Source organism: Falco punctatus, assembly GCF_963210335.1.
Source record: "Falco punctatus genome assembly, chromosome: 4".
Lineage (NCBI taxonomy): Eukaryota > Metazoa > Chordata > Aves > Falconiformes > Falconidae > Falco > Falco punctatus.
In genome coordinates, this window is record NC_137583.1 from 74,232,609 (window position 1) to 74,257,620 (window position 25,012).

The following is a 25,012-nucleotide window of genomic DNA, read 5'->3' on the forward strand; positions in this document are numbered from 1 at the left end:
CTATCTTTTATAGTATCAGTGGGAAAAATGACAACATAAATGCACATTCCAGTTGTACATGTCCAATGTTACTAAAAGAAGTGACCTTCACCAGGTGTCATACCTTATGCTTTATTGTAGATTAATATTTATTTCAATAACCACCTTCTGTCATTTTAATGTATGATGTGGTATTGCAGTTTTCATAGAAACTTTAATGTTGGATATGTTTTTGTAATAGTTCTGGATCCCTCTCATTAAGTATATGGTTCCATATAGATACATTCTACTCTTGTCCTTACAGAATTTGTAACATCCTGCATCTGTTAATTCGTAGAATTCTAATTTTTTTCTTGTACTAGTGACTGTTCTCTGTTTTGAAAAATGATTTAGTGTTCCATGTTGTCTCATTCCTGTCTCATTTCATCCATTGTTCTATTCTTCCACAGGAATATAAATAAGTACATATTTTTTTTTAATACCTATTAGGAAATATCATACTAAATGATTTACTGATCTGTTAAAAAATAAAAAACCCTTCACCTTACAACAAAACCAAAGTAGAACTGTATACATCTTAAACCAGAAAAATGTAAACATACATAATGAAAAAGCTTTTTTGATAGTGTGTTCTTTAAAGCTTTCTAACGCTTACATTTCCAGGGTTACCTTGAAGAATTGGTACGACTCAGAGAAAACCAGCTATCTGAATCTGTCTCACAAAATAAACTGCTGTTACAAAGAATTGAAGATATGGATCTAGCTCATAAAATGGAGAAGGAACAGCTGGAATATATCATTGTGGAATTGCAAGACCAGTTGTAAGTTAGTATAATGGAGAAACGTTATTAGAGCAGTATTACATAAATAATTTAACTTATTTAACTATACAATGTGAAGAACTTCTGGTCCTGTGGAAACAAATCAAACTACTTAAAGAAATTTATGTATTTTACGTTTCAGGGGGGGTGGTGTTCCTGGCAAGTCTTGTATTCAGAAATGGCTCCCCTCAGAACTGCAGTAATGTAAGACAGAATAATTCTGAGATTAAATTATTTTTTTTTAGATCTGAAATAGCTTACAGTAAACTTGCTTAAATTTTTAACACATTTTATAAAAAATGTTCTTTATATTTTATTACTTCCAGCTTTAAGGCTACCCTTAAAAAATACTGGAAGCAGCTTCCTTTTGAAGACTATATTTAAAATGTTAGGCAGGAGAGGATGAATCTATACAAAGAAAATAAATACTTTTATTTTATTTGCATGTTGTTCAGATGCAGTAGAAGTTCATCTGGTAGTCCTAGAAATACTCAAACTGATGAAACAGTTTGCTACTCACCCTTTCCTCAATGCAAGACAAAATGCTAAAACAACAGGAGAAGGCTTAATTTTTTAATAGCATATGTGACTCCTAGTATGATAAATAATCGAGTATATTATGAAACTTACATAGTTTATGCTCCCAACCTTGTTTGTTGGGTAGGGAGGTACTGTCCTATTGAAGAGACACTCCCTGGTAGTGTTTCAAGACCCAGATAGATGGAAGACTTACTGTGTGGTGATTAATTGCAATGAAGCTGCTGTAGTATACATCTGCAGTAATAGTATATTCCATTCTGTTCATAACAAATACAAGATAGACTATTTTACCTTCTCTCTGGAGTAATTTGTATGTGTTTGGGCCCTGAAGTAAAATCGAAGTCATCTGTGGCCTTTGAAACAATCCAGGATGAAGAGAAAATAAAGACGGCTTTGGGGTACTTTGGTTCTCTCTGCCTAATGTCTCACAGAGACACCACCCAGAAGGGTCTTTTCTATGCAGTAAAAAGTACTTCTAGTTTGTAAACAGAGTTGGTTTGGGTTTTTTTTTCCTCTTTCCTTCACTTCTCTCTTGTAGTAGGTCATTTTATGCCAGTACTTGAAATGGATTTTATAAAAATCCTCAGGAATATGGAATTTACATTAATTATGCCAATTTCAGAGCTGAGGAAGAAAAAAAGATGGGTTTCCAAGTCTTTTTTTCTCCCCCACCCCTCAGCTGCTGATTGCCTGTAAGCTTTTGAGATAACTGTTCTTGAGTTCTTTGCTGAACTTACTGATACGGCTTATGATTCGTGTTGTACTTCTGGCCTCCCTCATTATTTGGAGGAGATGGGGGGAAGGTGTGAGCTCATTTTAAACCACTCTGATACTTGGAGATTTTGAATGTTCAGACCTGCTGTTAATTTTTAGCTGAGCTATATGCAATCAAACTGTTCTAAAGATCTGTCTTTGGAGTTTGATTTTGTTTGCTGGCTTTTTTATGTAAAGGCTCAAATTGTGGAGCAGTTTCTGTTGTATCTTGACAGTGTGTTCTTGTATAGCTGTTTGTGAGACACTGCAGTCAGGAGCCTGAACTACACTGGATATTTGGAGGGAGAGGTATAATTTTGCATTGTTATTGCTGTGAGTGTAGCGTGCCTGACAGATGAACTCTTCTTAAAAGTGTGTTAGGAACTCATAGTTCCTTACTGAGGAGAGGGAAACCTAGCAGGTTTCTGATGGTCAACGCCAGTCATAACATCTTTTAATCATTCTTTCATACTTGTTTTTTGTTTTGTTTTTTTTTGTTGGGTTTTTTTTGTTGTGGTTTGTTTTTTTATTATTCTGACCAAAAGTGAGCTGGCAGCAAAATAAGTGGTATCACTAATGTGACTGTAATGAGGCATGACTTTTGGCCAATTACTTTTTATGGTCCAGCCATTTTAGAATGGTGTTCGTGTAATTCTAAAATTTAGTGTTTTGCTACCCTACCGTTAGAAGAATTTGAAGTAGTAAATGTATTCTGTAATCTGTTAAAATTCTTATCAGCACGTAAGAGCAAGTGTGGGATTGTAATTCTGCCCAAGGCATACTACATTACTGTTTGTAAAACACTTTGAGATCTGATTTAGGATTATTTGCTGTGTAATGGAAACTATTATAAATAAACATTCTATATTTTCTTTTTAACAATGCTTTTCTATTCCACTGGCTGTTGTTGTTGTTAAGGTAGCAAGTTCTACTGCTTCAAACTTCTGTTGAGTAAGTATTTGTTGATGTTTCAAAAATGGTATTTCACAGGCATGCAAGTCAAAATGTTCTGTGTGTATTCTCATGGATTTGAGGAGAATCTGAGTCTCTCTAGGTCTGCCTCCCCACCTCGACCCCCCCAAAAAAACAAAACAAAACAAAAAGTGGAGGGTGGGGAATGAAAAATCTGACTTTCTTGGCAGTATAGGTTGTTGTTGCCAACTTGGAAACCAGGTAACACTAGTGATAAGCAAGGCTTCCAGGTTATAAATTAGATTACCTACAAAGAAACTTTTCTGTATTCACATTTAATAAGGTAGTTTGCTGTCAAGCATGAAATATGGAGATAGGAGGCTGGAGAAACTTGGAGGTAATTTTTGATTTACAGCTGCTATGCAAAACTTAAGAATCCTGAAATTTGTTGAACGTTAGCTTTGTCTCACGTGCTTGAGTATCCAAACCACAATGAACAGCAGAGTTTTGAACTTAGTTAAAAGCCATTTCATGGATCTCTTGAATACCAATATCTAGAAAAGAGTGAAGCTGAAAATCTATCAAATTAAATTATTCACAAAAGAGTAACTCTTTTTGTGTGTCTCAACTTCTGATTTCTTAGTAATATGCCCACCCATCTGGGAACTGGATGTCTCACCATCCTGGCAGGTGTCTGGTTCAATCAAGTTTGAAAAGTTTGAAACTGCAATAGACTATCTGATCATCAGTTGGACATGTTTAAACCAATGCACAGCTGATCAAGAAGATGATTCAGACTGGATGTTAGGAAACCTTTCTGTATCAAAAGGGTGGTCAAACGCTGAAACAGGCTTTCCAGAGGTGATCGATGCCCTGTACCAGTCAGTGTTAGAGGCACTTGGAGATAATGCTTTTAATATATACGCTTTTGGTCAGCCCTGAAGTGATCAGGCAGATGGATCAGATCATCATTTTAAGTCTCTCCCAACTGGAACTATTCTGTTCTATTCTAACAGCTTGCTCTTTCACCACACTTAGAGCGTCTCTAGATGAAGTAATTGCCTAGTGATATGTGTCAATTGTAATGAGGCATATTCATATACATTTCATGTACTTTTTTCAGAAGTGTTTGCCGTCACTGGGACATGTTTTTACCTGGGACTTGTAGTTGAACATTAAGGAACAGTGCTTTTGGCTCTATCTTCTACAGAAATAGTGTATTTTTACAGTGAGGGTGGGGCAGTTCTTAAGGCCTTAAAGTGCTTAAAATGAACAGCTCTTCAGTGCTTAAAAATAGCAGCTCATAGGAGGACAGCCAAGAGAAACCTGTGATCCATGGCATGCCTAACTGAAGAAAACAGTTCAAATTCCGTAACATTCAAAATGTGATGGAGAGGGTTCCCAAATCATCAAGGAACTGTATCCTGGAGTATTCAAAACTCACAGAGGCAGCCATTTCTTCCTCCTCTAAGATCATGCAAAGAAGTGTTGAGTGCTTCTTGGAACAGAGAGACACTTGATTGTGTACCACATCAGTAAAAAAATTCTGAGCGCACACCCCTTATGTAGATATATTTATTTATTTCTAAATTATATACATGTACTTCTGCACTATTATGTTCATTATAAAACATACACTAAAATAGAAATTAAAAAGGATGATATAAAGGTGAAATAACAGTGATTTATTTTCTTTCATTTATTAACAGTACAAAAATTATTTTCTTCCTGTACCTCAAAGGACTGTCTTGCGCATCCCAGTTTGGAGACCATTGCCTTGAAGAACTAGTTAGCTTTGTCAAAGAAGTGATTGGGCAAAATCTGGAGCTATTTGCCCACAACATCCTTGCCTTAAAACTTTATCTCAGCTTAAACAATCCTTTTCCCCCTTAGGGTGAGTCTTAGTCTTTTGCTTACATACTACCTGTGTCTAAGGCAAACTCTGCTTATTTTGCTGCTTTAAGGTTCAGATTCTGCATCTGAAATTGGTATTTATGTTAATTATCGATGTATGTTTACTGGAGAGATTCCATCAATATTCTGAATAGTGAAAGCTGGAGGACAGCTTCTTACGAGGCATGTAGTGATAGGATGAGGGGGAACAGCTTTAAACTGAAGGAGGATGGACTTAGATTAGATGTTAGGAAGAAATTCTTTACTGTGAGGGTGGTGAGGCATGGAACAAGTTGCCCAGAGAGGGTGTGGATGCCCCATCCCTGGCAGTGTTCAAGGCCAGGCTGGATGGGGCTTTGAGCCACCTGATGCAGTGGAAGGTGTCCCTGCCATGGCAGGGGGGTTGGAACTAGGTGATCTTTAAGGTCCCTTCCAACCAAAACCATTCTATGATTCTGTGACTAATGCCCTACATAGTGACTCACTGATGTTACAGAAGCTAATCACTTTCACAAAAAAGTCTTCTAAAATTAAGTGATAAGGAAAAAGGAAAGCATTGTATACAAAGGTAAAAAACCTCAACTTAAAATACTCTTAATCTTTTTCCTTCTGCTGTGATATTTGTTGACAAGACAATAGTGGTCTCCATCATTATTACCAACGTAGGTTTCCTCCTGAAGTATTTTTCAGGTTTTCAGGCTGGTGTGCCTGGTATAAGATGGTACAGCCTCTTTGTCCCAACTAGTGCAGTATTTTAATTTTTTTTTTCCAATTTATCACATGTACTGCAAATTTATTTCTTGGATTCGGTGGCTATGCTATATTTTATACCAGTCTGTTTTTTAACGCTCTCTGCTGTTTCTTCCTGTATTGCGGTCTTGTTCTGGTTGTTTTTTTGTGGAGGAAAGGAATGTTAAAACTGTTCCATCTTTGGAATTCTGTCTTTGGTTATGGCTCAAATAAGACTCAAAATTGCAGGGACACTCATGTCTTACATTGTATTAAGCTTGTCTGTATAATTAAGAATTCTTTTATGTTCTAGTAAAACTTAAAGGTAATTTATTTAATTTGTCTGGCTGTTACTTCAGAATTGGTCAGTGTTTTCAAGGCCCAAACAGTACTTGTACTCCATTATTAATATTTTAATATAGCTGTCTGATAGGTTCAGCAACGCTGCAGTTCCTATTTGGATAATACAAATGTATTTGTAAAGACAGGAAATGACAGTGTAGTTGCAACCCTGAGAGACTGTTTCAGTGACAGCCTTTAATTACAGTAAATGTTCTGTGTATGCTTCCACTCCTGAGTTGTACTTGGCCTGTCACTTACACTTCACTCTTTCAGGCACTGACTATTGGAGTACTCTGTCCACACAACTATTTTTTCCCTATGTTAGCACTGCACTGAGCTCAAGCTAATGCATTCTGCCTTTCAGAGAAGTCCATCAGCTCATGCTCAGTAGCACCTGAACATAACCACAGTAATTCTGAGAGAGCAGCATGCCAGAGTAAATTAATACATTTTAAAGTTCAGGCAAAATGAGCATTTCTGTTTCAAATCCACCATGTCCTTTCAGATCCCTTAAGGAGTACTTAAAAGGAAGATTTACTATATTCTTTGTAGCAAAGGTGATTCATTTCCAAAGAGTGATCATGCCCCATTTGGTTAAATAACTTGCTTACGGAAATAGTATCAGTGCTTTTCCTTGCTTCAAGATTCTGTTTGTAAATGCCCTAGAGCCTTCAGAGTGCTGCCACAAATATCTGCCCAAGAACAGGCAGCGGGATGGTCACAGATGAATTCATAGAGGATGTAGGCTGTAACCGTGCTGCCAGGGCTAAAGCAGAGAAAGAAACAGAAGCAGGAAGGGTCTGAGCTAAGGCTTTGAAATTTATCCTGTGTCTCCTTGTAAGTAAAACTTTAAATGTGGGTTGCCTGGCTTTGTAATCCTTGCTCAAAACCTAAATAATCTGCAGAAATAGGAAAGCTAGATGACTTTTTTTAGCACTCTTGCCTTCATTTTCAGATAGTTTTCTTGTAAGACTTTTTGTTTGGTTTGTTTGGGTTTTTTAAAGAAACTGAATTCCTCAACTCCTAAGTACAGTAAATCCAATTTGTTGTAGCTGCTTTATTTTCTCGCTGAGAGAAAGTGGGAGATTAAATTTTAATCTTTGATCTTCTTGGTGAATTTCTTTCCTAGAATGTCAAAATTGAGAATGCTAATCCTTCTTTCCCTTTAAAGCTTTCATGGATCCTCGCTATCAAACCATAATTCACATTAGCCACACTTCTATTTGTAATGCTTCATATATGTCCTCTGTCTCCCTCTCAAGTTTGCAGCAGCAATTTTAAATCCTTAGTATTGCGGTCTGGTGTGGTTTCAGCTCCTTCTTTTCTAAACTTGTCTGTACTTTCTTTTTTTTTAAACAGCATAGAAAAAATATTGCATATTTTGATAAATATTAAAACTGTTTTGGCAGTATTTGGGATTTTGTTTTTGTGGAATTCTTTCTTTTGAAGTTTGCTGTACTATCGTACTCCTGCTGATAGACAGCAAGAAGGCAAGTTCAGTTTTCAGTGAGGTGGAAATCTGTGAATACATGGGAGTTTTCTTTTTGCTTAAAAGTCTAACTAGGAAAAGTTCTGCTGGGCATAGAACATGGACAGACAGACTCCTGCGATTTATAGTGGAGCATACAGAGTGAGGTACAGCAAAGGAATGTACAGAATTAAACAAAATTACAATCAAGCTTCTGACATGACAGAGGACATACTATTTTTAGAATCCAGGGGGATTTTGCATGGGTTTATTGCGCAGCAGGAAGCCAAAAGCTTCTGGATTGATAGCAGCCTGAGGAAAAGGACTTAATCTGCAAGATGCAGTAGATAAGGTTTTGTTTTTAAACCCTCATATTTCAATATCTCATTCTGAACTTTTTAAAAGTGGGCTTAAAAGTTTTATTTTAAACTAGACCTTAAATTTTTAAAAAGTTAAAAGCTTTTTAAGTTATTGCTGCCTTCAAGGACAAGTTGTGTTGGTATATTTACAGCAAAGTGCTGGCTGACTCCAATGTGAAGAATACTCATTTTGTAGGGGGGGTGTCCTCTCTGCTCTCTTTTTCTTTTTTTTTTCCTTTCTTTTTCTCTTGATAAGTTAGAGAATTATAGGGACTTTCCTTTCATGGTTTTGCATAGTTAATTACATTAGCATGGCAATGTATCCCCTTCTGAGCCTCTACTGTGTAATATTAAAATCTGGTTTTATAGTGACATCCTTGCTCTTTTCGTCAATATCTATGCTCCTGTAGATAAAGGCATTGCATAGAAGTTGCAAGAAAGAAAGCTTTAAGTTACTTGAACGTTAGTGTTTCATGCATTCTGAATTTCAGAATCTTTATCCAATGTAGAATTCTAAGATTGGGAGCAGGGGGGAGTAGGGCATTTCAAAGTAACAATGAGAAGTATTGAACGTTTAAGGGCCTCAATGCAATGCAGTTGCAAATGATGCACATTCCCAGTAGGAAAGCATATTGTATGGATCATGGAGTTTTTCCCTCTTGTTAGTATTACCTGAACTGTAAAAAAAAAAAAAAATACTTGCTTTGGTATAGTAATGCTGAAGGACCTATTAAAAAAAAAAATAATGTTTTCCTCTTTTAATTCCACAAAGAGAATTATCTCATGTCTAGAACAGGTGAACCTGAGGCTTTGATTTCAGAAAAGGGTTTTAATACCTTGATACTGTGAATGGAGGGAATAAAGAACATCAGGTAAAAAATAGGGTAAGTCAATCATGGTGCGTAATCATTAACTGTTGGAGTGCGGTCATAGAGACTGAATTTGATCTCTTTGTGCTTTACTCATTTAAATAAATAAACTTGCATTATCATTTGCTTCTGAGAGTCCCAATTTTTCTTGTTTCATTTCTTAACCCTCATATTCATTTACTGTAGATTTTCTTCTATATTCTGGAAGATACTGACAGGAAAAGCTACTATTTGATAGTGCGTATACGTGAATGAGAAGTTGAACAAAAGTTGTTTTTATATTCTAATACATTTAGTGCAGTTTACATGAAGTCCAATACCAAATTAAATGGACTTTAAATGACAACTAGTAACAATATAACCAATTTTTGTAAGGCTGGAAGAATAGTGCCAGGTTAAAATGGTGAGAGGCTAGTTCTGTATTTGCAAAGATATTACTTTATCATTGATATACAGACACAGTCTCTCTGAGATTCTTCAGACAAAAGAAATATCCAAATTATCCCAAATTTCAGTTTTATTTGACTATATTTATTGGTTTAAATGGATCAGGTCAAGAAGTTGAGTTTCATCCAGTAAAAACGAATAGAAAAATCCATTTTCCACTTTCAAAACAAAATTTAAAGTTTTTCTAAAATACAAATAGTGTGCACACACACAGATTCACAGAAATGTTTGGAGCCTTTTTTGAATTATGGATGGTATTTGTAAATTAAGGATACAATTTGCTTTTCTTTCTTTGAAATCCAGTTTTAATGCTACAACTTGTCATGGGTTTTTTCAGTGTTTTGTTAAAATAAAACACAGTTTAAATGATATCTGAAAAGGCTTAAAATACAAAAAAGTGAAATGTCTGAAGTTAAAACCAAGAAAATACAGTGTAGTATGTTACCTGATTTCTTGAGCAAGAAGCTTTTATTAGCTGCCTTTCTATTTGGATAGCAAGTGGTTGAGATTTAGACTGGTGCTTTTTCTCTTTGTCATTACTTAACATAATTAAAATTTTCAGTATTTTGTTATCCAAATTATAATTTAAAGTATGCTTGGCAAAGATTTTCATTGCCACCTGTTTTTTCTTCCCATGTATCCATTTCTACTGTTCTTTTCGGGGGGCAGGGGGGAGATTTCTGTGGGGGATTTTTGCCCCCTCTCCCCTTGGATCACATTTTCATCCTGCATATTCTTCATTCTGCAATTGTCTTAGACTTTGAAGCTCTGCCTTACTGTTTGCGTAGATTGGTAGTTGTATTAATTCCCATTCAACTACCAGGAGGAACTTACATTGCTCACAGTTTGCAGCCTTTCCCCCCCCCACATTTTGTTTTAACCAACATGGTCTTCTATCTTTCTAAGTAAGTCAGGATTCCCTTTATTCACTTTTTTTTTGTGATTAGAAACATGGCATTCTGAAGGAGCTTGTATGCTGGTTTTGGCAAATCTTTTTCTATGTAGAAGATCCATCTGCTGAAACTCATGCTGGCTTAATGTGTGAGTGGAAGTTTAAAAAAGTGGTTGTACTGTCACCCAAAGTTTACCCAACCATTTTGCAGTTGGTATTGCTGGTTTTACTGAATTAAAGGAAAACATGTTAAAATGCCAAAAAAATAGACCACTGATTTTGGTGAAGTTTTCTTCATCTGCTGTGAAGAAAAATCTTGGTATTTTTCCTTGCCTCCACCACCTGTATAGAAGTGTTCTTTTAAAAGGGGTTCAGTTATAGACATATAACTTGTATTTACATGACTGACATGAAAAAAAAATAATCCTTGAATGAAAAGCTCAGTTTGAGAGGATATTTACTAAAGGCAAATTTGGTGATCTGTCAAAAAAAAGTCATTTGCTAAAAGCCCTCCATTTTCTGGCAGCCAAGAACTGATACTTGAAGAACTGAATTAAAAGCTGTTCTTTAAGTTGCTAGTCAAGTTCAGTATTTTTCCTGTTTTCAGTCAAGATTTACTATCTGGGGAAACTGAAGTCTTATGGGTAAAAAAAGTCTCACGGGTAAAAAACATCTCACGTTATTCTCCTCCAAAGGAATCTGGCCTTGTTATTTGTGCAAGGACATGAAGAGTGTCAGTCACACACTGCAGTGGTATTTTAATGAGCACATGCAGAGTTACCATATTGTAGTGTGTTCTGGTCCATTCTTGAGGTCTGTCTTCTGAAATAAAATCTCCACAGTAATTAGACTTAGAACTCAAGAGTCAAGTTGCTGGTATTTCTGCCAATGCAAGTTTAGCCAAGTTACTCCAAAGGTCAGGGAGATCAAAGGCTCTATAAAGTTGATGACAGTAATTTTATTACTGGAGGATATATTTCAAGATCTTCAGGCGATAAAAAGATTGCTGAAAAAGTTTCAAGGGGATCTATTCTGTGGCACAGCTAGTACCGTTGCTGTGTCACACGAATATCTGTTGGCCAGTCAGAGTAAAAAAAAAAAAAAAAATAATGTGGTGTGGTAGGACATGCGTGCTTTTTTTCACTGCAGCAGCTGCCATTAGAAGGTCTGCTGGGATCTAACTGCTCTGGCATCTAATTTGGGGAATACTGTGTCTGTGCACAGGGCACAAACCTGAGGGAGGTGATATATTGCAGCATCAAAGTCTACTGGTAAGTAACTCATTTTCATACCTGCTGATCTAATTTCTCAAAGTCCAATGACATACCAGTCCAGACAGCTCACTGTCTTGCTACAGTACTGACAGTTTGAAAATTTCCTTTTATTTTAGAGTTGCTTTTACAGATTTTAGTTATGTTCATATATGCTGTCAATTTGAGTTTGCATTCCATATTTCCTATCCTAAATAAAGGTTTTTAAAGCTTGTTCTTTCTTATTCAAATGTTTTTATTTCTTTTCAGCTTTTATTTTCATTTTTACTTTTCACTACTCAGGTAGTTCTTGAACTGGAGCACTCATCTGATATAATTCCCTTTCTTAGGGAATTAGTCTGTTTGGTTTATTTCCTGTCTTCATCTGCTGGTAGGAGGGCAAATTGCCAACTGGATTGGCATTTTCTGGATTTGGAGAAATTAAACTTGCAGGTAAGAAATTACTGGTTTTTCACAGGTATAATTGGAAACAGAACTGACTTTTTATTATTATTATTATTTTAAAAAATATCTGTAAGTGGGTCTTTCAGAATAGGCTTCCAGTGGCATTAATCTGGATTTGTTCCAGGGGAAACTGGAAATCCAGTCTAGCTAAAATGAAACCAGAAATCTTATGTGGTTACCAAGATAAGGCTTTTCTGTATTAGGTTGGACTAAACTTGAGATTAATTTTTATTTACTTGTTTATTTTTAAATTTCCAGAGGTAATATAGTTACAGTATGGCAAATGACCAAAGATAAGCCTCTCTTTATATCATTTTGGTTTTGCACGCAGAAGCCCCACGTACAGGCTGTCTTTTGTCCCTATACCCTTCTACAAAGGAGTGAATCAAGTCAGGTCACATTTTCAAGATGCAGAAGTCTTAGATGTGTTACTTCAAAGGAGTAATTTCTTATTCTTCTGAGAGGTAGCAGAGTTCCCAAAAGCGGTGCTAGGGTAAACAGAACTGTTTGCGGGGTTACCTTATGAATTCAATGAAAAAACAAAACCTCCCAAAAACCCCGAAACCAGCTTTAAAAAAATGATTTAAAAAATTTACTGTTGCAATGATCCATTTTCAGAGTGGCTCCTACGTGATTGTACCAGAACAAGTGAAAGGGCAGCATACTGTGGAGCAGGGATGGAAATGAGCAGTAATTTTTCAATTGTATTTTATTATTATATGCATACCATACATAATTGTAGTCTGCTTGTACTTAAATAACCTCAAAATAATAAATCATGAAATAAACATATCAAATAAAATAATAAAAGTTGAGGACATTGTCAAGTAAATATTATGGAGAACACCTAACAGACAGGGCCAGTGAACTCTACTACAGAAGGACGTTTATTGGAAGATTTCACTAATCTCACTTTTCCCTACTTCTTAAATACACAATTAAAGGACTGAAAGTCAGAAGCACGCAGAGACACTTCTGGGATTAGCTGTATAAACCTGATGTTAATACTCTGCTGTTATTCTTGAATAAATATAAGTAAATTTACAGGCCTGGAAGGAGTGTATGTATCTGCACATCAAGCAGACACTTAAGCCTAACATGGGAATACGCTAGTGTTGATGAGTTAACGAATCCTCGGTATTCTTTTGTAATAGGTAGGAATTCATTAGCAGGATGTTTTTATTGAATACTGTTTCCTTCCCCCCCCCCCCCAAGAGGAGCTTAATTTATGTACTGGTTTCTGATGTAAAGAACAACAAATATAAATGTAAACCAAATATTTGTTGGGTTTTAATGATGTCTTCTAGTTTTAAGATGATGATCTCATCTTTTTTGCTGCTTGTTTTTCCTACCAAATTATTAGTTGCCGTAGTATTTTTAAGTTTATGGAGGTTTTGAATTTACGGAGTTTTCTTTTTTTAGATATTAAATAAAACCTACCACAATCTAAATGTCATAACTTAGACAGGGTATACTGGGCTAACATGGTGAGACTGTGTATAATGTACTTATATATGTGCATTATGGAAAAATCTATGCTGTGAAGTAATACAAAGGATATTTGATCATTGTAACGGCAGTTTTTTGAAAATATGTTTTGTCTCCAGCGTCACTGATGCCCTGCTCCTGTAATAAATCCCAACAAGCGTTTTGCTGCATTTTCCTCGTTGCTTTTCAGTATGAAAATAACAATTCAGCAATTCCAAAAGAATTAGAAATACTCCTTTTCTGCCTGCCATCTCTTCGCTATTTATTATTTATTTTGTTAAGTTTTTCAGAACTTTAAATATGATATTAAGTTGTCTTATAAAAATACTTGTCAGGGTGAGGACTGCTCAGGGCACAAATGTTGAGAGCAGGAGAAAACTGATTGTTTTCTTTCTGCAGATCACAAAAAAGAGAGCTTCTGCTACTTTTTGCCAACATGATTATAAAGAGATGGAAATGGTTATAGGTAGAGAAGATGCCAGTTGTGGATGGTAGCTCACAGGTTTTCAGACAACCAAGAATTTTTTCATGCCTGGATTAGGTGAAATACCATAAATCACTTTAACCCCCCTTGCTTTCTTACATATTCTCCTTATTCTACATAAAACTTTATGTACTCTGCAGTCTTACCTTGTTAGTCTGGGACACCCTTTTCAGCCATATCTCATACGCTGCCTTTCTTTCATTAAAAAAATGATAAAAATCATATAATCGCTTATTAAAATCCACTGTATTCTCCATGTACCAACTACCTTCCTGAGATTATTACATTTGGAAGCCGTTGGTTTTATCTTCTTTTTGGCTTTCAAGTTTTCTATTTTGACTGAAGAAAAGGAGTTAACAGCTTGTTGTATATGCTCGTTGTCTTGTTTTAACTCAAACTTCATTGTGTTTCCTACTTTATTAACGTCTTTCTATAGTAAACCCTTCTGTCTCTCTTCCTGTTCCCTTTTTGGGATGTTCTTACTCCTGTATTAAATGGCTTAACATATTGTCTCCAAACCTTATCTTGTATCATCCTTAAATAATCACAGCTACGGACCAATAGAACAGTATCTTACTGAATTTTATTTAAAAATAGACCTGCATACTTGTGATCTTCGGTGTTATTCTTATGATGTATTATGGATTTTGTTCCATGTAAGTTACGCTTATAAGTTATGAGGTAATGTCCTTCATAAAACCTAGCCTTTGAGTCTTGATCTACAGGTGTTCGGGTCATTCTGATTTTCAGTTGGTGTTTCGCACCCACGGTTCATTCTCAGGAACAGAAGCAGTAGAATAAAGCTGTTCGTACATAGGCTGTTCCAATTCAGTATGTTTTACTACAGACCGGCATTTCATATAGAAGCTTATCTACATTACATTATTTTCATGTGAACTTTCGGTAGCACTTTTGAAATATCTCCCACTCAAGGTCGAAAATGTTCAGTAGTTCCTTTGTGTGTGTGTGTTTAAATAACAGAAAATATGCCTTTTACATTTTATTCTTGAATATTTTGTGAAACTTGCAATTTTCACAAATACCCCTATTTACCATTTGTACCTCTAAACGTATTCTTCACTTCTAGTTTTTGCTCCGTGAAGACTTTATTCTAATTTTCCCTCTGAAAACTTCTATATGCCAAACTTCTTTCATTATACTAGCAGATTAAGAAGTTTTAATAGTAATATTGTGCTTTTGGTTAAATGGCATAATTTTCATTGCGCTCGTGAGCATTAAGAAGAGTTCTACTTCAAACCCTGCAGTATCACAGCCTGGAGTTGGCCAGCACCAGTTACTGTGTTTGTGTTTTGAGGAACAAGAGTGCTACTGTAGAAACTCAGTCTGCCCTGGATAAAATAAATTGTTGTCGTTTGAGAGCTCTTAACTTCTAGAAAGAGCTCCTCTTGTCTGACCAGGAGCAGGACAGTACTTGGTCTTGTGCAGCATTTTTTCACACTGAGTGTTTTGAAATCTCTACTTTTTTTTTCTCATTAAAACTTGATCATATTGCCTTTTTTAACACCTTTCTGTAGTAAATGCTTTTGTTTCTGTTTCTTTTCCTCTTCCTATTTTTGAATATTTGGAGTGGGGTCATTTTTGCCTCATGGTGATTAAGAGTATGAGGATGCTGTGTGCTGTGTAGTCACGGCGCTTAAGGACATGGTTTAATGGCAGACTTGGCAGTGTTAGGTTTACAGTTGGACTTGATGATCTTAAGGGTCTTTTCCAACTGAAATGATTCAACGATGTGTGCAGTTTAATACTTTGACTTTTAAAATAAGTCTGGTTAATAGGCATAAATTGATACTGCCTTTGTTTATCTTGAGAGAATTGCTGTTTGCAAGCAGTGCCTTTAATAAGTCTTTGCTATAGTGGAATCTCATGATACTTTAAAAACGGCTGCAAAAGAGCGAGCAGCTGAATAATCTAGAAGGCTAAAAAAATAGATGTCAACTACCAGCACCAGCTGTGAGTATTTTGTCTAACTTCTATTGTCTATACTGCTATTTTATATATACTGAATACTGTGTTTGGACTGATTTTATATATTCAAAGTTATTTATAGATATTTTTAAAGATTCAAAATAAAGCATAATAGTTTTAAGAGGAGAATAGTTACTTCTGTGTCCTACTTCATGCCTGGTTTTCTTCCTGAGCGTGGTAGAGTGGTTTAAGTAGTGATATACTAGAACTGTCTTAAAATGTTGTTTTGCGAAAATCCCTCAAGCTGTTTGGCTAGTGTTTGATCAGAATTTCTTTGCACACAAAGAAAGGGTGAAATGTTAGCTTACTACAGCATAAAGATGTGTGAGAAAAGCCTCAATACAGAAACTTTACATGTAAAATGCCGAAGTTCCACTATTAGTAACTTGTCTGTAGATGGCGTGAGTTTGTTGTCTTTGCTCAGCGTGCTTGTTTACTGATAGGTTAACACTGCTGCTCAGCTGTGGTGATAATGTACAGGAGTTGTCCAAAGGGAAATTTACACGTGCATGTTGTGTATGAATTTGCACTTAGTTACTGTGTGTATAGTTTCTAATATAGACTGTGTCCTATTATGAAACTTCTCTAAAAGCATACAAGAACTCCTTCTGAATAAGGAGGTGATGTAGTGTAACTGACTAACCTCCTAAGAACTTGTTATGTCACTGTTTAGGTTTCCTCAAATCAGCAAGCCTTTAACAGACCTGTTTAATGCTCGATGTGCCCCGTGTATTAAGAGGATTACCTAGGGAAGTGAATACCATAGAAGATACTTTAAAGTATTGAGAGGTTTGGGTTATCAAAGCGGTTATTCCTGTAGACCACTTAGAAGAGGATGAGGAGGGACATCCTTGGGTAGGAAAGTTGTTACCTTGTATGAATGCTGGGGGAATTGGTCCTCTTGAGAAAAGTTTCTTGCAAATAATTTTCTTCACTGTGGTGCTTCACCACCTTCTCTTGCAAAATTGCTGTGCATCTGTCTCTTCTCAAATTCAGCTACTAACAATTCCTTACTGAACTTGCTTTCCTTACCTTGTTTTGTGGGAAATTTTGGCTCTTTGAGTGGTGTTACATTATTGTGCCCTTCCCGAGGTTCTTGTCAAAGCAGTTCAGATACCACCAGAATAAAAACTGCGTTGTAAAAATAGACCTGTTGACAATGTTATCTGTGAATTTATATAAATGTATGCATACCATGAATAGTTATTTAAATTGCTAGACAGTTTGGCGCTTCATGTAACAACATGGCATTTGACTTTGAACTGAGCGCATTCAGTACAGAGATGGGTAACTTTAGCTCTTTGCTTCAGGCCAGAGATAGTCGAATTTGTTGTAAAACAGCATTTTATTATTGCCTACTCTTTCATGGATTGGAGAGTTTATGGATTAACAAGCAACATTACTTTTGTTTCTAGAGTTATTCTACAGCAGTATGAGGGTAGATTGGAGGTTGTCTTGTACTATTGGAAAAAGACCGATCTTGTCTTGCAGCCTGGAGAACCCTATACTTTCCTTCTTTATGACTCTTGGCAGATGATTTCCAATATTGGCATGTTAGCTTCCTCATTTGCAGAATTTTAGAAAACTGGTCTGCTTCATGAGAATGAGGCAAAACTAATTTGAACATGTAAGGTACTCAGTTAACACATTTTCTGTAATTTAGAAACATAAATTACTAGAAAATGGAAGGTGGTAGAAAACAGAATAACTGTGTGCTATATTTTACCTGGAAGCATATAATGAAATCACCATGTCTGGTTTTTAGTTCATTCTGAAGAAGTATTGGGGGAGGAGGAAGGGGAGGTGTTCAAACTGTGAGAAAAATTGGGGAGGGGGAAAAAGGACATCACATTCCTGTAGTTGGTTTGCAAAGTAGTTGTCCTGTTAATAATCATGATACTGGCAGAAAGAATCTTTAGAACGCAGTTGCTTTTTTACTGCTTTTGCAGAAAGCTTTTTTCTATTTCTAAATAAGTCTCAATAGGTTTCTAAGTTGCTTCCCCTAGGAAAAATGAACAGTTTAAGATGCTTTATGAAAACTGCAATCTGGTCACTTGAAGCAGAACATCATTTTGGTCAGGACCATTTGCCCTGGTTTTCTTTCTGTACCTTAAGGAATTGTATTTAATAGGCTGAAATTTACTGCTTTTTGTATTCACAGGACTGTGCTAAAGAACAATGACTTGCGATCAAGACAAGAATTAACTACTCACCTCACCAATCAGTGGCCTTCCCCAGGAGCTCTGGATGTCAATGCTGTTGCCTTGGACACTCTGCTCTACAGAAAGCACAATCAACAATGGGATGAGTAAGCTCAGTATTTATTTTGATTCACCCCTAGAGGAACAGGGAAACTCAAAGTTACGCATTTCATTTAGTATACTCTGAAATGTATCCTGTTGGAATTACCTGTTACAATATGCAAGGATCAGCTGGCAGAAAAAATCAGTTTTTCTCACCATAAAAGTTTTCTTCCTTCAGATTAATTAAAAAAAAAAAAAAAAGGAGGAAAAAAAGGAAGTTGTTGCTTTAGGAAAAATCGGTGTTTTAAAAAACAAAAAATAGTGTTTAAGAGAAAAAAGCTGAACTGCCTAATCTTTTTCAGAAAACTTGTTAAGGAGAATTGAAGATATATAGTTAGATCTTTAAATGTGTTACTATTAAATATTACTTGCCTTGCAGGAAAAGTTTTCAAAGTCTGGACCAGCTTTCAGCAGAAGTTAGTCTTTCTCAGTCCTCTCTGGATCCAGGTCACTCACAGGATGGGAAGCAGGATGGGATGAGCCTGTTAAACGAAGGTGCAGAGCCAGTCTGGTGGCTTCCTTTTGTTTTGTTCTTCATAGCTCTGATCTTCAGTCCCTGTGAGATGCATTTTCGGTGTGAACAAACTTTGCATTAAACGGCATATTTTTTCATTGTTAAATTGTTTGTTTCCCTAAGGACTATACTTCAAATAAGTTTGGATTTTTGAAGATGCCCACCCCGCATCCCCAATAATTATAAGACTTTGTACTGTATTTAAAGCTAAGCTTCAAATATGTTGCCTATCTTCCTTCTCCATCGCAGAACCAGCTACAAGGTGGATCTTCTGTCATCTTTCTGCTATAACTAACTCAAATCTTTGGAGTTCTTTAAATTTCCTTTCTGCTTTCTTAGAATAAAGATTAAAGGCACTGGATTTGCAGCTACCACTGTCATTCTCGAATCTTGCATTCAACATTTATCTGTGGAGATGCAGCCTGACAGTGTCCCTGTTAGAACAGGGAGAGGAACATGATGTGAACCATGCTAGTATATTAATGTAATACATACCCTTTCAGAATCTACACTTACCAAAGTTTGGCTGCTCCATCTTGTGGGCAATTGTGAAAAGCAGAAAAATGCTGGAAGACTTATGAAATAGGAGTAATTTGGGTACAGAACATAAATTGCTATAAAAAATCCTTTTGTATTTCATCAAATATTAACTTTAAATAGACTTGACAATACAGAGCCTTAGCAGTTCATAACTTTTAAAATTTATTGGGTTTAAAGTATCAAGGATGTAAAACTTAGAACTTTTTTTAAAACTGTAACCAGTCTTTAAATTATTAGATCTAGCTTTATATAGCTTAGAGAAAGTGAAATAGAATCAGCATGGCTGCTCTGAAGAGTTCTGTGTAGATCTACTTTCAGCTGTTGGGGCTTTTTTTATAATATTAATTGTTTGAAGTTATGGTTTGTTTTATCTTCTATAAATAAAAACGTGGCAAAACTGCTGATAATAATAGTTTAGGTTTTGATTTCAACACTGTCTTTAAGGGTAGCATAACATCTCACTTCTAAATTAGTAATTTTCATCAGTACCTAAGTTTAAATATATTTTTTTAAGACATGGCATGTGATCTTGCTGTTAAAATACCTCTGATCTAACTCAGTATGGGAGTTTTAATTGAAAGATTAGAAGTAGTAAACTTTCATGTTACTAGTAATCCCACTCATGTAGTCAGATTTTTAGCTTCACACTTGTAGAAATCAAGGGCTGTGCCCAAACAGTGTCACTCTGCTTTTTGTGTATTTTATGTCCTCCAATGGAATGTAGTTTTCATGGGAATAAATATTTTATAAAAGTGAAGAATTTTTAAAAGTCCTAATATAGTTCATTTTTAGAGAAAGCTATTCAGTCACTTGAAAAAAGTTCAGCAGAGGTGAGACCCTAAATCTACTGGAAACTGCTGAGAGGAACCACAAATGATGGAAGAGAACTATGTGTGACTTATTTTTTTTCATAATGAATTGTTGGGCAGGGCATGGTTTGGGTAGCTTGGTTTTTTTCTTACTACTTTCTTATAAAAGTAAAGCTTTTCTGTCAGGAACAGGAGACACGATTGTAAGAAATGCTACTTTATAGAGGCGATTTTAAAAAAAATCGGCTAAAGGGCTTATGAGTAAAAACTTGTGTCTGTGACCTTTTTAAGTTCATTTAAACCTCTAGTTTAAGGTGATCTTTTCTATTCTGCCAGTGAGCCAGGAGGATGAAACAGGAAGATGCTGGTAGATGGTGTTCATTATAATGTCGCCTATTAGTGGAGTTGGTTTTTTCCAGTGGTTGGAGCCTAATGCACTTCAAATTACCAAGGTTTAAAAACAAAAACATCTTTATTTTTGAAGAAATATATCCTGATTGCAGTTATATTCTACTCCTTTCTGAGAGGTTTAAAATTAGATCCCAGGTACTGCTGTGTTAATAACGTCATTTCCATTTATATATAAAGGTACTGGAATAAAAACAGCGCTTGAATTAGTAACTTCAGTTCCCCATGTAGTCAGTGGAGCCTCTGAAGTCAGAGTCTGCCTCTGTAGCAGACTGACTACAGCCCAGCATGTAATGCACAGGTGGGGATCTCTACCACCTGGACAGGGAACGTGTAGCATAAATCATGCGTCTTCCTAATGGCGTTTATGAAGTATGTGTGTGCAGAAGCAGTATGTAATTCATAATAGTGCAGGTGAAACAGCTGGGGTTTTCTCTAGTCCCCCTTTTTTTCTTTTTTTTTTTTTTTTTTTTTGTGGTCAGGTCTTCTTGTGCTGTAAAAATTATTAGCTGAATTCTTTTCTTTTTTTCTTAACAGGGAAGGAAGACACTCCATCATTGCTTGGTCTTTGTGGCTCTCTTACATCAGTAGCAAGCTACAAATCTCTTACAAGTCTGAAATCAAGTGAATATCTTGCAAGTCCCACAACAGAAATGACGAGTCCAGGCTTAACACCATCTTGAGATACATGCAAGGGTGAAGAGCTTTGTGTTGTATGCATTTGGTTTGTGTTCCATAAAATGACTTGCAATGAAGACTACTAGTTCTGACTTCAAAAATGAGCTGCTTATTTTCTTTCTTTTCATGGTTACCTGTTTAATTCACAAATTCTGTCAGTTTTCATTCCCCTTTTTTTTTTCCCCGAAAAGTACTTCTCAGATTTTCTGTTTTAGTCTTGAAATATTTAAATATGTCCTATACCTGACCAAAAACTTCAATCTGATGCTTATGACTGATTTTTAAAATGAAACAGTTGAAATCAGTCCCCTGCTTAATTGCCATGACTTCTGTTCCTCCTTGCAATGGCCTGGCCCTACTCTAGCCACGGTGCTTCTCTGCAGTGCTTTAAATATCTATCAACTCTTGCAGAACAGACAGGGAATCCTTAATGCCAGTCTTTGTAGGCAAATAAACATTTTACCTAAAAATCCAGCTTTTCATCTGTGTATGTTAAGTAGGATGTCAAATAGCATATTTAACCTATCAACTGCTCTTCTCAAGTTGACTCAGTGTTAGATTTTGCATTCCTGTTAATAATCATGGCACTTAGATGTCTGAATCACACTGAAGAATCACACTGAAACACTTACTAATTCTTGAAGTTGCATGTGAATAATAACTGTAAGTTGATCGTATAAAAATCAAGCATACTTAGCAATTTGTAAACATTGAGGAAACTCACTAAATGCTTTTGAGTGACTAGAGTCAAGATAATCAAATGTTATATGAGAGATTTTTGGTTTATTGGCCTTGCTGGAAAGATGGGGACTAAGGATGGTGGCATGAGCACCTTGGGAAGTTTGGATTGTGTGTTTATTGGCAAGATCCCAAGGAGACTGTAAAAGGGGACACAAAGACAACGTAGTGACAGTATTCTCATGTTAAAGATTTCTTGTGTTCCTGTATTAGTGCAATAGGTATTTTTCTTGATGAGGTAATACAGCAGAACTTATGTCAGTTTTCTCAAATTACTTGCCATTGATTTAAATTACTGATAGCAGGGGGTGGGCAGGGAAAGGGAGATGTTTTTTAGATGAAACTAACTTTCCAGATTACCCAACAGTTTCAAAGTTTGCAAATTAATTTTTGAATTGCAAACTATATTCTTAATTCTTTGTAAGATAAATGAATCCTTTATCTATGAATTTTGCTAATCAAGGTAATGCTTATAAGTATGATTAGTAACTTTTTAAACAAAACTTAAATGCATGTAAGTACATCGTATTTATAAGTGCTAGGGGAAAATGCTTTTTTGTGCCAAAGAAGTTTCATAAATTGTTTACATGAGTAGCTGCAATACAAGACAGATTTTTAATTACTGCTTACTCTAGGTGTTTACAGTATGTCACTACACTCTGTACAGTTTCAGTTGATTTGTGTCTTGTAACAGTACCTTGGCACTACTACTATAATGTGGTCATTTTAAGGTGGGCTTGAAAGAAAGAGGATTCATTCTTACTTTTACTAAAAGCTACAGGAAATGCTTAGCCTTTGTAAGCATGAGGCTACGCATCTCTGGAACTCAAGGCACTGTTGGATTTAGCTGGAGGAGGTTCAAGATACATCTTCCCAACTTTCTGGTCCACAGTGCTAGAGGTCATTGCATCCATGGCAGGGTAGGCAACTACTGATGCCATTTTAATGCAGATTTTGAAAGCAGCTTAGCAAAATCCACCAGACCTTGTCTTTCAAGCCCTCATGTACCCACCCAGTTATTTCTCTGTAATAAACACTGACCATTAAATCCTTTCATACACTGCCAGAATGTCCATTACTTCATGGAACTTGTTATTTTGTTATCACATTAAGCACATGTTCTCTCTTGGCAGTTGAGTAACATTATTAAATACTAATTTGTAATTAGAGATGCATTTTTACTGCAAATACAATGAGGGAATCCAGATTCCACAAGTCAACATTCTGCGTCAAGGTACAGTGATGTAATTGGTCTTGTTTGCTGTTCAACACTCTCCCCCGTGTCAGTATTTTGGAGGGGGCTATAATCATGATCTTCAGTCATGGTCACTGCTGGCTCTTTTCTTGGAGCTACTGGTACGAAATTCATGTGTCATTCAACTGAAGTCTTTTATGTAGTCTGACACCACTGAGTTTCTGGGTGTCATTTTGTGCATGGGAAATCAGTTACATGCGTCTTTCTCAGTTCTTAACATTAATAATTTAAAAAAAAAAACCCTGAAAAAATGCCAAAACTGTATGTTTTGTTGCCTTGACGTTCCATAAATGTTGCATGTAAATTAAAAGTTTTGCATCATCACTAATTACTAGTTTTTGTCTGTTTTAATGGTACAGGAGAAACAAATTACAGTATTACTGAGCTTATAGCAAATTCTTTCCTTGCAAAACAGGGAGAGTTTGTGTTTGTTGCTGTATTTCATTCAGTGTGGTCCAAAATCTGCTGTTACTGCTTTATTTCTATTAGGCCATAGTTTGAGTTTCTAGTGTAAAGTTATTTTGAAAAATCACAATGGGGGACCAGTGTAAAATATCTCCTCATGGCAGTACCCCTTGCCTGCAGTGTATGCTATAACTTTGTTCCTAGTGTCTTTACAACTAGAGCATTTTTCAGTGTGAATAATTTTCACCAAGGCCAAAACCATACCAGAATACCTTCTTGGCAGTAGAATAGGACTGAAGTCCATTTCTCGGGTAAAGCACACCCAAAAGCTGGTGTCTGAATGACCCGACTACTGAGTTGCTTTTGTACCAGCACGCCCTCTCATTATAATATGCAAAAAATAAAATTCAACCACTATTAAATGCAAGAAAATTCAAACAACAAAAAACAAAATTCAACAGCGATGCATGAAAGAAAGTATATAGGGAGGGTAATTAAAAAAAAAAAATCATACAGAGGAGGCAGATTCAGTAAGCGCAGTGCCTATGGGCAAGTGAGATGCTGCAGTGTTCGTACTACGTGTGTGCAGCATGCTGCGGCAGGCAGTGGCTGCGTCTGTAGCAGTACGCTAAATGTGCTCTCCCCTCAGGCTGCCTCAGCTGTGTGTCTAACTGGCACGGAGCCACGCGTGTTCATGCCAGCAAGCCTTGCCTTCAGAACGGGTGATTCCACACCAGCCGTGTGTGGAGAATGCTCCCCAGCAGGGAGCCTGGCCCTGCTTTGGACCTTTGTGACAGAGACCGCTTGCACCTCCTGAAAGTACGCAGGGGCCGTTTGTTCCTCTGGAACACCTGTACAGGCAGTTGTCTTCAGTGCCTGGGTGTGCTTTAATTTCTTAGGCATATTACCTTAAACTGAAGAGCCACTGCAGCGCCTACCAACATAGTCACTATGCTGTCGGGGTTTCTAATGAGCATGAGGTACTTTCTCCAGCTTGATCTTAAGCGGTTTTCATTTTAAATAAACCTGAGAAGCAGCTGAAGACTACTTTATAACATGCATTTACACAAAACAGAGCTACAACTGACAAACACGGACAGAATTAAACACATATTAAGCAAGAATAATAAGCATTTATTGAGTTCATTCTGTATCAACTTCCTTATGGAAGAATAATCATATCATAGAATTGGAAATGGAAAACATTTTCTAAACATCCTTTTAAGTACCCAAAGAAAATGTGTAGTCAGACTGAAAATTAACGCAGTGGCAGTGGCTATTCTTCATTGCTCTGTCCAGCCTCAATTTTTCCCCCCCCTTCAATCATCACTGAAGAACAGTCAGCAACTCTTAATTTCTTTTTCTTCACCCTTCCATCTTCTCTTGCACAGACAGCTAGAAAGAAGAAAATAGAAGTCACAAAATCTTCAATGATAATTTAAGTGTCATGTGTATTTTCTTAGTCTTAAGAAAAAAGCAAATTTATCCTTTGTGAAGCAGCTAAAAATTAATTTGTATTTAGTTACCAAATATAATTGCAGAAATTCACTGGAGATTATACAAAACACCTTGACAGACTCAAATTTGGCACAATTTTGACCATGCAGCTGGATAAAGGAGGATTACAGATGTTGGTTCATTTTTTCATTGAAATGAGAGGGAAAAAAAAAGACTCCATATTCCTA

The 25,012-nt window shown here is 36.2% G+C and overlaps 1 protein-coding gene across 1 annotated transcript in view; it reads left to right on the forward strand.

The window, feature by feature from the left end:
- RUNDC3B (RUN domain containing 3B) overlaps positions 1 to 24,706 on the forward strand; it is a 57,433-nt gene extending 32,727 nt beyond the window's left edge. Inside the window, exons 8-11 of the mRNA XM_080386382.1 lie at positions 643 to 800; positions 17,839 to 17,985; positions 18,360 to 18,475; positions 20,789 to 24,706. Of these exons, the coding sequence (XP_080242508.1) occupies positions 643 to 800; positions 17,839 to 17,985; positions 18,360 to 18,475; positions 20,789 to 20,934 (567 nt within the window). The 3' untranslated portion in view covers positions 20,935 to 24,706. The remainder of the gene's footprint in view (positions 1 to 642; positions 801 to 17,838; positions 17,986 to 18,359; positions 18,476 to 20,788) is intronic.
- The last annotated feature ends 306 nt before the right edge of the window (positions 24,707 to 25,012 follow it).